The sequence below is a fragment of the Rattus norvegicus genome, chromosome 4, assembly GCF_021556685.1.
Source record: "Rattus norvegicus strain SHRSP/BbbUtx chromosome 4, alternate assembly SHRSP_T2T, whole genome shotgun sequence".
In the NCBI taxonomy this organism is placed as follows: Eukaryota; Metazoa; Chordata; class Mammalia; order Rodentia; family Muridae; genus Rattus; species Rattus norvegicus.
This window is the reverse complement of record NC_141537.1, coordinates 159,518,819-159,533,077: the sequence shown is the minus strand read 5'-3', so window position 1 is coordinate 159,533,077 and position 14,259 is coordinate 159,518,819. Positions and strand designations below refer to the sequence as shown.

Here is a 14,259-nt window from a genome sequence, read left to right as displayed (position 1 = left end):
TGGCTGGCTCCTCCACTCCTAATGATTCTGATGTCACATGCTGTGACAGTATAACCCCCACCTGTCTGTAACCAGCCAAGAGGCACCAACATGTGTCTGCCTCCTGTGCAGTCTAGGCAGTCTGTAGTCAGCAGAGGGACCTTGCATATACACGGTCTGTAATTCAGAGAAATCTACCCGAATGGATACGGTGTGCACAACTGTGAGCTTTACAGGGGCAGTGGCAAAAGCTGGCTTCACCCTCCCTCTTGGAGCATGAACTCTGGTGACCTCTAGGTCTGTCAGTTTAAAGGAAGGCTGCAGCGCCACCAGCTGCCGCACCCCAAAGTCACCTGGCATATGGTAAGGAGAGCTATTTTTTTTTAGGGGGAGAGGGAAGGCAGGGAGTTCAAAGGTGCACTTGGAGCTACCCTGTGCCCAGGTTTGCCCATGTAGGCGTGGCCTAAGTGGCACATACCAGTTCTCACAGACAAGCAAAACCCCACACACATCTGTAGACTTCTGTCATCTACAGGGCTCTTTGCTCATCCCTCTGCGTGAGGCACTAGTTACACTGCTGTGCTGACGGCCACTCACATCATAGTCTTCAGTGAGGAGATAGTCTTCTGTGATGTGGGGGCTCAGCAGGGTGTAGCCCACCAGGTAGACAAGGCCCAGACTCAGGCGCTTGAGAGCAGGTATGGTGCTGGAAAGGAACAAGTGGGGTCACAGACAGCAGAGCCTTGCCCTTCACCCTGACCTGCAGTCACGGAAAGGAGCATGTCAGGATGTGGGGACTACTGCATGCAGTGGCACCAGGAGCCCTGAGCCTGGAGCTGTTTCCCAGAAAGACAGCTCTCTGTGCCTGGCTATTAGCAAGCCCCAGTTACAGAAGTGAGGGCAGGAGGGCGGGGCAGTGTGGGAGGCTTTAACCCTCAGTGCTACTGAGCTCAGAACTTACTAGGATTCTCAGACAGCGGTAAGGCTAAAAACCCCATGTACAGAACTAGCAATTTCAGCTCATGCTGAAATTCAGGGGGACAAGTTCCCAGTGAAGGAGTTGTAGTGGTTTTGGCTTTATCTCTTTAAGTATTATTTTTTGTATACATTTTTGTATGTTGAACAGGGTTTCTATCAATGAGAGGAGGCTTTGAAAGGAGGAGTATAACTTGTGGGCAAAACATTTGTCCTTCAGGGTCAGCATGAATGGCTGGGGCAGCCTAGGCCGAGGAACATGGAGACATTGTCCATGTGACACTGTGACCATTAGGCCAGTGTGCTGACCTTTACGAAGGTTATTTCAGAGTGGTTGAACTAGGTGGAATACCTACACAGAGGTCTTGACCAGGAGAGGTGATTACCTGTTTGGCATCTTTCCTGGTACGTCAGTCAGCTGTCCCTTCACCAGCTTCATGTAGTGGTTCATTGAAAACTGGGGCCCTACCAAGAAGGCTCCATAGAAGTAGGAGAAGCCAGCGACTTCCAGCAATGAGGGGACACCCAGTATGGCATATTTCTGTTGCTCAGAGGACAAGGAGTTCTATGCCAAGAAGAGAGTGCACGTTCAGGATAGCCTTGAATCTTACCCCAAGAGGCGAGCATTCCCAACCTGTGTCCCACTGCCTGGAGCTCTTTAGTGTGGGGTAGGAGGTGGACGGTCGCTTCATGAGAAAATGTGTGGAGAGCTTAGCCAAACAGCTGCCCATGGCTGCTGTGACAAATGCCTTGCTGGCACTGATCTCTGAACTTGTGCAAGAGCTGGAGCCTGGACAAGTTACCCTGGTTCGTCCTTGCCCAGCTGCTATCTGAAAGATAGCTCATATGCTAGGGAATGAGGCAGAGGCTCTGCCCTAGTGGCAGACTCAGTCTTTTGGTAGCGGCCTTTCTCCTTCCCTCTGGTCAGTCCCTAGCCTCTGCCAGAGTGGACACTTACCCTGTCTTTGCCTCCGTCATAGTAGTCAATAGACAGCCCTGAGCAAAGAGAGAAGGGAGGCGAGGGTTGTAGCCAGGAGCATGACAGGAACAGCAATATGGTTTATTTTGGCTCAGTGGGGGAGGGGCCCGTCTGTAAAGGAGGAAGACAGTACCTTTCCACTTACCAATTAGCTTCAATGTCAAGACACAATGTGGCATTGTCCACTTGATATCGTAGTCACCGGTGGCTGTGTAGTAATAACCAGCAAGAAGGTAGGCCTAGAGGAGGGACGTCTTCACCATTGTATACCGTTCTTCCCTTCCCTTATGGGCTCCCTCCCCCAACCCTTTTTGGTGGTTGATGGCCTCCAAGTCATAATCTTCCTCTTAGCCCTCCAAGCCTGTGCCACCATGTCCAACTTCTTCACTCCCCCTGGCTCTGCAATCCCCTGTATTCCTCCCCCTTTCCTCTCTTCTGGTTCTTCCTGTGAGCTTGGCCTGCTGCTGCAGACCTAGAATCCTGGCACTGAGAGATTGAAACCAGCTTGAGCTATAGAGTTTGAAGCTGCCTTAGTTACACAGTGAGAGCCATCTCAATAAATAAAGAAGTCCTACGGATGGGCATTAACACCTCAGCAAGGAGGGGTCTGCTTAGGGCATCGGATGACATTTACATGCTCAGCTTCTGCAGCTCATTCTAACTTGGTTGTCTGCCTTAGCTTTGAGTAACTCATGGTCAGCTTGGCTGAGTCTGGTGAGAACCAAGGAACCCTGTTGGCAGCGTCTGGAGGCTGGCCAGGGGTTATCGCCACAGTCCGCCTGGGGCCTGTGCAGAGTGACCTGCCCACAGTCAGGTGCTGGGTGTTGGGAGGACGCATTGCAAGCTAGGTCTCCTCGGTTACTGCGCTGCCACCCTCTGCCTTGCCCCTCCACAGCTCCTGTCAGATGTGGCTTGAGCTGCTATGAGAAAAATTTACCATCTGGAAGCAAAGAGTAGTAAAAACGGCAGTGATGGTCCGGCCCATGAGTCGCAGGATGAGGAATTGAAGCACAACACATAGCAAGGAGTGGTAGAACTGGTGGCCTGGGTGCAGAGAAGAGAGCAGCACTTAGGACCGTGGGACACTCCTCCTGAGAGTCCCAACAAAGAACACAGTAGCAGCGCTGGAGGGTGGGGTGGGACTCAGCTGGCAGAGCGCCTGCCTGGCACGCAGGAAGCCCTGGGTTCGGTACCCAGCAATGTTGGCACTGGGCCTGGTGTTCCATGTCTGCCATCTAGCACTGGGGAAGTGCTGACAGGGGGCAAGATGACCTCTTCTCCACAGTTCAAGGTCAGCCTTGGTTACATGACACTGTCTCAAATATTCTGTGTATGTGTGCCATGGTAAGTGTAGAGGTCAGAGGGCAACTAGAGGAAATCTGCTATCTCCATCCAGCATGTGGGAAGGCCATCAGAATTGGCCGCATGTGCTTTCCCTGTTGAGCCATCTCTCCAGCCCTGAATAGTCCTAGTTATTACTGAGGCAGGGTCTCACTAGGTGGCCCCGATTGGACTGGAACTTATTACACAGACCAAGCTGGCCCCTTTCTGCTTCCTGAGTGCTGGGATTAAAGGTGTGCACCATAATGCCAAGCACTAAATTTAAAGTCACACACTTCTGTAGTACCAAGTGACATTATGTTACCTTATTTTGAATTATTAAATATACTGTTTTTCAACATCTTTGAAAATATTTTTATTTACGCATGTGTGAGTGTATGTGGGTGTGTGCATGTGTGTGCATGTGTGTGCCTGTGTAGCCAGGAGGGCATCAGATCCCTTGGAACCCGAGTCTCAGGTGGTTTTGAGCCATGTGGCTTGAGTGCTGGACTGAACTGGGATCCAGAAGAGAACATGCCCTGTACTGCTGGGCCACCTTACTGACTCAAGACATTATCATCAATAAGGGGATGTAAAAAGAAAGAACAAGGAAGTCTGTTCCTATTGACTGATTCCTCTTTTTGTAATGATGAAAGCATTTTACGAGCCAACACTTCCTCCTGATGCACAAGCTTCTCTCAGGGATTTCCCCTGGTCCATCCCTCCCCGGGTTTCTTCTCATGGCTGCGTCTCTGCAGAACCCACTCACTTACCGAAGTTGAAATAAGCGATTGAGAGGCCTGAGAAGGCGTGGAAGAGATGGATGAGGTAGCTGTCCTTGTAGAAAAGGTAATGCCGATAAAACAGAGCCAACGGGTAGCCTAGATGGGAGGAAAAGAGGAAGAAGGTTACTCCTGCCTGGTGACAACAGAGAGGGAAAAAACTGTGCGTGCGTGCATGCGTGCGTGCGTGCGTGCGTGCGTGTGTGTGTGTGTGTGTTATGGTGTGTGATGTATAAGTGAGGGTACATTCATGTTGCAATGTTAGACCACAACTGCTCTCTCCTTCTACCACTGAATCATCTCACGGGCCCTCAAAAACAAACAAGCCATTATATGGATGCTAACAGAGAAGACAGATTACTCCCACAAATCAAGGTTTTTGGTTTGGTTTTGGTTTTTCCCAAGACAGTTTCTTGTGTAACAGCCTTGGCTGTCCTAGAACTAACTCACTGTGTAGATCAGGCTGGCCATGAGCTCACAGGGATCCACCTGCCAACTGCTGGGATTAAAGGCGTGTGCCATCACCTCCTGGCTAGAACTCAAATATTTTTAACTGAGGCAATGTAAAACGGAATCCCAGGACTTTCTTTCACTTATATCTACCAACTACTGAGGAAATGACCAACACTTGGAATCTCAGCACTCGAGATGCTGAGGCAGGAAAATCTTCAAGTCTGAGGCCAGCTTGGGCACAGTGAGTACCTGGCCTCCATGGCAGATTCTGTTTCAAAAAACCTACCGAGGGCTAGGGATCTCCCTCAGTTGGTAGAGTGCTTGCCTAGCATGCACAAAGCTCTGGGTTTGATCTCTAGTACAGAAGCCAGACACATGGTACAAACTATGATCCCAATACTTTGGGAGGTGCGATCAGGGAGATCAGAAGATCACAAAGTCACATGTCTACAGACCACATGAGGCCAGACTGCCTATGGAGAAGGAAGCCTATGCAGACAAAGCGAATACAGAAAGACAAGCACAAAACAAAAACCTGAAGCAAAGAAGAGAAGACGTACGTCTTCTATGCCCAGAAACAGTATTTTACACTGTGGTCTGCCCTGTGGGGACAGCACCGTCAGACTTCTGAGAAGACAAATGGATAGAGATTAACACTAGGCTATGTAGTGGGCTTGCTTAAGTATCAACCGGTTTATAGAGCTTAGGAATACTAGGAAAGTGTCTTATAAACAATTCAGGATATGATCCAAGGGCTATGAGTAAACTCTCAGGGGAGTTCCTAAAGGGCCATTGAGTTCTACAGTGCCAAGGATTGGTCAAGTGATCAGAAGGGGCCAATACATCGTATCCCTAAGTCAAAGAGCATAGCCAATGGCTTCGAGGCAGACTCATCCTCATCCTCAGCAGTCTGTCAAGTGGCGGAGCTGACACGATCACGCTCGGCCATGTGTGGACAATCATTCTCCTCTTGGTTTTCTGGAAGGACACCTTACCTATCATTGTACAGTGTACCAGAGCTGGTCATGGTTTACAATGGCCATGTTCTTGCTTTTAAAATATAAAATGTAGGGTCAGGGTGATGGCTGAGTGGGTAAGGGCACTTGTCACCAAGCCTGATCCTTGGAGACTACAAGGTGGAAAGAGAGAACCACCACCTCCTGCAAGTGGTCCTCTGACCAGCTCATGCATGTGTGCACACACACGGAAACAAAGTAACTGTAATAAAAATATTGCTAGTTTTATCATTGGCAATGTAGTTGTGAGCATATGGCAATTGCAGTTTCCTTTATTTTTATTTTTTTTATTTTTATTTTTGAGACAGGGTTTCTATCCCTAGATAGAACTTACTCTGCAGACCAGGCTGGCCTCGAACTCACGGAGATCTGCCTCCCTCTGCCTCCCAAATGTGTGCACCACTCTGGCCCAGCAGCTTAAAAAAGTCAACCCATGGGGCTGGAGAGATGACTCAGCGGTTAAGAGCACTGACTGCTCTTCCAGAGGTCCTGAGTTCAAATCCCAGCAACCACATGGTGGCTCACAACCATCTGTAATGGGATGGGATGCCCTATACTGGTGTGTCCGAAGACAGCTACAATGTACTCATATAAATAAAATAAATTAAAAAAAAGTCAACCCATAAAACAAAATGCTCAATTAGTCTGTGATTTACAGTGTGAGGGACTGGACCAGAGTCTCACCCACCACTGCCTTATACCCTCAGGCCTCTCTTCACAGCGCACCGTTCTGAGGCAGGGTCTTAGGAAGCTACCCAAGCTGACTCTCAACTCTCTGCAGCCTACACAGGCCTTGGCCTCTTAAGCCTTATCCCCAGGGTGGTTACCCCTTCCACACAAATGGAGACTTGTCTTTGTTTTGACACAATGTCTCTATGTAGCTCTGAGTGTTCTGGAACTCACTCTGTAAACCACACTGGCCTCAAACTTAGAGATCCTCCTGGGATTGAAGGCCACCATGCTTGGTTCCTTGTAATTGTCTTTACATGGCCTAGGCTGGCCTGGACTCACTTTCTTGCTTTCATTCCAGGACTAAATAAACTAGACGTGGTGGTCCATAGACCTGAAATCCCAGCACTTGGGATGTAGAGTAGGGCGGTCAGGAATTCAACGACATTTCTGGCTATATAGCAAGTTAGAGCCAGCCTGTGCTACATGAGAACATTCCTCAAACAAACAAAAAAAACTAATACCTTAAACCTTATACTTTAAAAAAAAATGTATCATTCTCTCTCTCTCTCTCTCTCTCTCTCTCTCTCTCTCTCTCTCTCTCTGTGTCTGTCTGTCTGTCTGTCTGGAATCAGATGGTAACTTTGGAGTTCATTCTCTTCCACCATTGCACAGGTTCTGGGGGTTGAATTCAGGTGGGAGGCTGAACCAGAAGGTTCTAACTGTCTGGGAGAGCTCACAACCTCTGGATAGACAGAATTAATCTTGAGTGCTAAAACCTGTAACCAGGTGGGGTGCACCAAAACTAAAGAACATAATGCATTTCTCTGCCCCCTGCAGCTGAGGAGAACTTAAGTTTCTTCTGTTTAAGGATAGGGTCTAATGCATCCCAGATTGCCTGAGTTTGCTTTATAGCTGAGGGCGGCCTTTAATTCCTAATCCTGCCTCTACCTCCTGACTGCCAAGATGACTGGCTTGTACCACCATGCCTGGGTCACACCCACAGTGTGTTCTCTCTCGCAGCCCTAATTTAGCATTTTTTGATAGTACTTGTCTCTGCTGTTTCAGAGGAGAGCCATGCTGTCTCCCTGCCCTCTCGGGTGTGGGAAGCTGCCTCAACTCCACAGAACTTACATTGTCCTGAATTCTGAGTTCTTGTGTCCACTTCTTACGTTTTCCTGTCCTTTCCCTTGCTATTCTGGGGTCAGTGGGCCTGCCGAGAATAGTTCCTTCTCCCATTTCTAACTTTCCAGGGAAGTTAGCATATTTTTAGAAGACCAAGAAAGCATGCATGACAAGAGCCAGGGTCTCGGGTGTGCCCTTGGAGACTCAGCACACAGGCCTGCTAGCTTTGGCTCTGGCTGCTGCAGGGGATCTGTCTGGTTTGGGAAGTTGAGAGAAGCGCAGGTTGTTTGGCCTCACACAGGTCAAGTACAGCTGCAGACTGGGCAGTATGTGAGAGGCTGAGGTACTGGCAGGAAAATAAAAAGAACAGAGCAAGCTGGGTTACCAAGAACACTGAAACCACAAGAGGTGACGACGGGCAAAGCTTGCTGGGAAGTAGCCAAGGGAAGGAGGGGATGAACTGTGCTGGGTGAGTTGCTGTGACAACCCGGGCCCATGGTGGGTATGTAAACACTGAACCTTGCTCTTGGCGGCTGCCCAACTCAGCAGGCTTTGGAGCTTGGCAGCTGGGTCACCCCTTCTGGAAGGAGCTGTTTTTAGGGAGAGTGGTGCCCTACAAGCTGTTTCCCAGTCTTAATTCTTTCTTTGTGGGAACTAGTGCTTGATGGAGCGGCAACCATCACCTAGGAATCGTCAAGAACACCAAGCATCGCGACACCAGAGTCTAACTGGAAGGCGGTGTACTTAAAAAATGACTGCATGTAATTCTAGAGTACTAGGCTTCATTCAGTACCACCTTACTACACCCTAACCAGGCCCCGAGAAGGAGATCCTCAGTTAGGCCTCTAACGTTGGCCCAGAGGATCTGAGAGCCTGTGGTAGAACTCGTCTTTCTCCTTTCTGATTGCTGAAGGAGGTTATCACTGGTCAAGCACTAACGTACACCCTAGGTCAAGGATCCTGTTAGAACGTGCTATGCTATGTTAGGATGTGCTATGCACTGGCAGGCTGCAGCAAGGCAGGGACTACAGGTTCGCAGGTTAACAGCACAGTGAGAATGTCTCTGTGCTTCTGACTGAGCTGTGTTTGGGACTGAGGGTGTCACACTACCGATGTTAGTGTTAGCTCCTTATTTCCTGTACACTTGTTCTTAAAGTTGTGAGGCTTCATTTGAAGAAAACAGAAGCAAACTGTTTTCATTAAAATCTGATACATTTTGCCTTTCACGCAGTCATTTACGAACTCCCCAAGAATATGATATGGCCCCATTTGGTCAGTCAGGAGATCTATGAGGAAGAAGGTGGAATTCCAAGTGCTATGGCTACCTCGGAGCCAGCTGTTGATATCAATTCTACAGCTCACCCCACCTCCCACCCCACCCCGAGGTGGGGACTGAACTTAGGGCCTCACACATGCTAGGCAAGTGCTGATTACCCCACACCCCCATTGAAGACTTTTTTTCTTAAAACTTTCAAACTTGTTTCTCTATTTTTGCTGTATTGCCTCTGTGAAAACTCCCCGATGCTCACACAACTTAATATGATCTTTATGACAAACCACACTAGGACTAACTTCCCTATCTTAGTACTATGTCCCCTGGGTCCTCCCTGGATATTTTTAGTATGGTATTTCATCTCAAAGGCTGTATGGCTACAGCTAATTTTCTACTTAAATCAGCCTTCCTGTGCCTCCTTTGTTAATTGCAAACCACCTTATGTGGTTTTATAGTGTTTTGTCTGCATGTATGGATGTGCACATGTATGTGCTCCATACTCATGGAGGCCAGAAGAGGAATGTCCAATCCCTGAAACTGGAGTTACAGACAGTTGTAAGCTGCCACATGGTGCTGGGAAGCAAACTCCGTCCTCTGAAAGAGCAGCCAGTGCTCTTAACTGCTGAGTCAGCTCGCCAGGCCCATTTCTTTTTCTTACTTTCTCTTTTCCTTTTTGGTGTGTGTGTGTGTGTGTGTGTGTGTGTGTGTGTGTGTGTGTGTGTGTGTGTGTGTGTGTGTGTGTAGGTAGGCATATGTGAGACATCTCACCCAGAAGCCCTAGCCATGGCCTCTTACTGGTAACTGCTTGCAGCCAAAGACCCCAGCAACACTATATCACATAAACTCTGCTTCAAAACCTCAGAGACAGCTGGGTGTGTGGCCCACACCTTTAATCCCAGCACTTGAGAGCAGAAGCAGGCAATTTGCTGTGAGTTCCAGGCCAGCGAGGGATACATACACAGAGAGACCCTGTCTCCAAAAACAGCAGCAGCAACGTAATGTAACAAAAACTCCCAAAACAACCCCCAGATGTCAGGGGTACTAATGCTCCCAGCCACCTAGGAGCCAGCACCCCAATTCCTAACCTTCAGCACTGTGTATTTGTGGAGCATGGACGTAGATTTAGGGCTTCTTCCTGCATGCCAGGTGTAGGGATAAGCTCTTGTGCACTGTGTAAAAACATCACCTGTCAATAAAGAACTGATGACCAATAAGCTGAGGCAGGAGTAGAAGGCAGGACATCCGGTGTGTGTGTGTGTGTGTGTGTGTGTGTGTGTGTGTGTGTGTGTGTGTGTGTGTGTGTGTAGGCAGGGCATTCTGGGAAGTAGTCAGGCCCAGGAGAATTGCCATCCCGACTTGGAGGAAGCTGGACATATGAAACTGAGGAGAGGTAACCAGCCACGTGGCAGACATAAAATAGTATAAATGGGCTGAGTTATGAGCTAGCTGGGGAACAAGCAGAGCTTAAGGCCTAGGCATTCATTCATAAATAAAGAAGCTTCAGGAATTGGGATGGACATAGAAAGGCTAAGTGGTTACACTGGGCACATGCCCTCACACTGAGCTGTATCTCCAGCTTCTTCTTTTACTTAAAAAAAAAAAAAAAAGGGGCTGGGGATTTAGCTCAGTGGTAGAGCGCTTACCTAGGAAGCGCAAGGCCCTGGGTTCGGTCCCCAGCTCCGGAAAAAAAGAACCAAAAAAAAAAAAAAAGAAAAAGAGCACTGACTGCTCTTCCTGAGGTCCTGAGTTCAATTCCCAGCAACCACATAGTGGCTCACAACCATCTGTAATGGGATCTGATGCCCTCTTCTGGTGTCTGAAGACAGCTACTCAGATACATACAATGAATAAAAATCAAAACCAACCAACCAAACAAACAAAAAAAAAACAAAACCAACCAAGCAAAAATTGTATGTGTGTGTGTGTTGCATGTACATCCATGTGTGTGAGTATGCACACATGTGGCGGTGTGGTCAACTCTGTGGAGTCAGTTCTTTCCACCTTTATGTGGTTCTGGGAACAAACTTAGGTTGCCAGGTTTATTCTGCAAGTGCCCGCTTTACCTGCAGAGCCAACACACCAGCCTTTTTAAAATAAAAAAAAAAATTAAAAAAATTTTTTTGAGACAGGTTCTCACAAAGTTATCTAGGCTATCCTTAAACTTGTGATCCTTCTGCCTCAGCCTCCCAAGTAGCTGGGGTTTCAGGTCTGTGCCATTAAAGCCTCAGAACACACACACACACACACACACACACACACACACACACACACACACACACACAGAGGTATGTATATATTTTACATTTTATGTTGGCTAGTTTTATGTTAACTTGACATAAGTCATCAGGAGGAGGGAGCCTCAATGAGAAAATGCCCCTCTAAGATCTGGCTGTAGACAAGTCTGTAGGGCATTTTCTTAATTAATGATTGACTGAGGTCTAGCCTATTGGGTAAGCAAATAAACCCAAGTGTTTTGGTCATGGTGTTTCATCATGATAACCCTGACCACAAAACATTGACATTGATGTGTGTGGGAGGAGATGGCGGGTTACACACATATATGTGTGGAGGTCAGAGGACAACTTGTGGAAGTTGTTCTGTTCTATTATGTGGGTCCTGGGGCCAAACTCAGGGATAGCAAGTGCCTTACCCACTGAGCCACCCTGCTGGCCCCAAATCTTGGATTTAAGGGTTGTTTTTTTTTTTTTTTTTTGGTTCTTTTTTTCGGAGCTGGGGACCGAACCCAGGGCCTTGCGCTTCCTAGGTAAGCGCTCTACCGCTGAGCTAAATCCCCAGCCGGGTTAAGGGTTGTTTTATACATTACATTTCTAGCCAATGACCCCTTGCCCCCACCTTTTCCTTCAGTTAAAACAGACCTGTGTGGTTTACCCAAACATGCTCTAGGTCTTTCAAGCTGTACACTGGGCCTTGTCAGCTCCTTTGTGTGGAATAGCTCCCCTCAGAATTTCTATAAAGCAAAAACCTGCCATTCTTCAATATTCAGTTCAGTGTCTTCTTCAGACTACAGTGAGCTCATCTCCTAATGCATTATGACTTATGACCTAATTGTCTAAGATTCTCATTTGGCAAGTCACTAAATATACTGCATATCAGACTTTACATTTTGTATTGTATGTCTTTGGGAATCTGGTAATGTGCTCTCCTCTACACTTTATAAACAACCTTTTTTTTCATGTATATGTGTATATGCATGTGTGTGTGCCTGGAACTGGGGTTGGGGTGGTTGTGACAAGAGCAAGTACACGGAGCGGTTGTGCCAGCTCCTGCAGCCCCACATACATTAAACCTTGTGCTTGGCCAACAGTTAGTGCCCTTCAGTAGCTGCTTCATACAGAGACACGCTGAGGAGAGACTACCAGGTGTGCACTGACTTCCCAGGGGCCCCAGGGGTCCCAGGGGTCCCGCTCTCGGGCTTGCACAGCACGTGGTTTACCTGCAGAGCCATCTCCCAGCGCCTTCCTGCAGATTAGATTATACCTTTCCGCCTTCCTAGGTACTGGAGTTTGAACCTGGGGCCTTACAGATAGATGCTAGGCAAGCACTCTAACAGCTCCTTTGTCATTAGTGTGCTGAGCTGGTAGTCACTATTGGCATTCGTGTGCCACAGTGACACGCAGAGGTCAATTCTGTGACACCTGCCCTCTCCTACCTTTATATGGGTTTTGAGACAGGAACTCGGGCTGTCAGGCTTGTGTGCCAAGCGCTCTGCCCACTGTGCCATCTAGCTAGCCTCCCGCTAGCCCTGTTTTATTTGGGGATACAGTTGACTATGCTGCCCAGGCTGGCCTTGGCCTTGTTTATGATCCTGTGAGGTCGGCCTTGGAGTTTCTGGGACTGCAGTGTTTCTTATAAGTTAAGGCATGGCTTGGTAGAAGATCTGAGGACCCCAGAATGAAACAATGGGTCTGATGTCTGTCCTGCTGCTTCTCCATCACTTCGGGCTGCGTGCAGTCAGTCATTTTGAGACACAGTCTAAGCAGTGAGTGGGTATTTCCTGTAGCCTTGTCACCTCTGGACAGTGACAGGTCCAGTGATCTCATCTAGTTATATGGCCCAACCCATCCGTGGACTCATGTTTACCTCATCAGATGTCTCTAGCCTCTCTGATTCCTACGACTGATACTGGCTTGGTGTCTTTGTGGGGGTCAGCAAAGGAGATGCCCTGAGTCTACCAGGCACACGCTGAGTTGCTGCATAGCAAAACCTTCCCTCCCGGGGCCTTCCTCACTTTATCTTATTTTTATTTGGAGATAAGGACTCACTCTGTAGCCTTGGCTGGCCTCAGACTCAGAGAACCATCTGCCTCCGCCTCCTGAGTGCTAGGATCAAAGACATGCACCACCATTCCTGGCCCCTTCCACATTTCAGACTGCAACTTTTCTGTTTCTCAGAACTAAAACCCTGCCATCTTCTTTAGCTTCCTTCCCTGAGTCAGCAAATTAAATCACGATTCTGCCCACTCCTCTTCACCTCTGCTGCCTCCCCCGGTCAAGTCTCCATTATAATTAGTCACCTTCTGACCAGCATCCCTGTGGCTTTGACTCTGTGTGTTAACTGCAGCATCCAGAGGATTCCGTCCTGACTCAGAGAGTGATGCTATCCAGAGTCAGTCTTATGATGGAAACCCTCTGAAGGCTAATCCCAGGGCAAAGTTCAACCAGAACATGCAGTATCCGGTCATCCTCTCTGCCCCCCTTTTCCCCTGACTCATCTCTTTCTCTAATCTTCACCTATCTGCCCTGGATGTAAACTCCCCCCTTCTGGAATGTTCCAACACGGCCAGCCTTAGAGACTTCATATTGAGAGTTCCCTGCATGGAATGATCTTTTCATAAGGCTCTTTAGCACTTCAAATATTTGGTAAGATGCCATTTTAGCAGCGAGGTCTTCTCTGAGCATCTTATTAGATTGCTTGTCTCCGTCCTTACAACCCTCCCAGCAATGCAGACTACTCTTCCTGTGCTCTGTCTAATCCTCCTCTTGGCACCCATTGCTCTCTAACTGTGTGTGTGTGTGTGTGTGTGTGTGTGTGTGTGTGTGTGTGTGTGTGTGTGTGTGTGTATGCATGGGTCTATCTATCTACCTACCTATCTACCTCTGGAGGCGGAGACTGCTGCCGACGTTGTACCCTGCTGTATAGCACACTGTCTCAGATAGTCAGGATCTTTCGGACGGCTGATGACAATACCCTCTCCATAGCCAGTAAGACAATCCTCAGGCACCCATCATGTGCTAGCAGCACTGCACTGAGCACTCAGAGGAATATGGCAGGATTGCTAGGAACACTTTTTACTCTTGGGATGACGAAAACACTTGCGGGAGGAAGCGGTAAAGACAAGGAAACAGGAAGTGTGTGAAATACGAGTTCATACACTTGCAGACTCCCCAACATAAAAATAAACCTCATAAAAAGACCTTGTTGGGGTGCAGGAGCAACTTACACAAGGGCTGGAACAGTACCTCAGGACTGAGATGGTGTCCCCGGGGCCACCTGCCACCTGTCACTTTCAGACTCCTGCTTGAGCAAAGAAATCTGGAACCACTCTTTCGAGGTCAGCAACTGCAGCACAGGGATGGCCAGCCACTGCCTCAGGTGCAGCTCCGTCCACCCCAGTGCAACACCAAGCAGGAGGTAGCCAGGAGTGGATTCGCAGGGTCTCTATCCCTG

General features: G+C 48.4%; 1 protein-coding gene and 1 long non-coding RNA gene across 2 annotated transcripts in view; one reads left to right on the top strand and one right to left on the bottom strand.

Moving 5' to 3' along the window:
- Lpcat3 (lysophosphatidylcholine acyltransferase 3) overlaps positions 1-14,259 on the bottom strand; it is a 46,893-nt gene that overhangs the window by 2,367 nt on the left and 30,267 nt on the right. Inside the window, exons 2-7 of the mRNA NM_001012189.1 lie at positions 4,027-4,134; positions 2,871-2,977; positions 2,079-2,172; positions 1,913-1,950; positions 1,341-1,519; positions 577-685 (exon numbers count right to left, since the gene is read on the bottom strand). Coding sequence (NP_001012189.1) covers positions 577-685; positions 1,341-1,519; positions 1,913-1,950; positions 2,079-2,172; positions 2,871-2,977; positions 4,027-4,134 — 635 coding nt within the window. The remainder of the gene's footprint in view (positions 1-576; positions 686-1,340; positions 1,520-1,912; positions 1,951-2,078; positions 2,173-2,870; positions 2,978-4,026; positions 4,135-14,259) is intronic.
- LOC148006343 (uncharacterized) lies at positions 9,280-13,472 on the top strand. Its single transcript, XR_015686996.1, has 3 exons — positions 9,280-9,828; positions 10,857-11,262; positions 11,378-13,472. It is a non-coding gene; the product is annotated as an uncharacterized LOC148006343 (long non-coding RNA).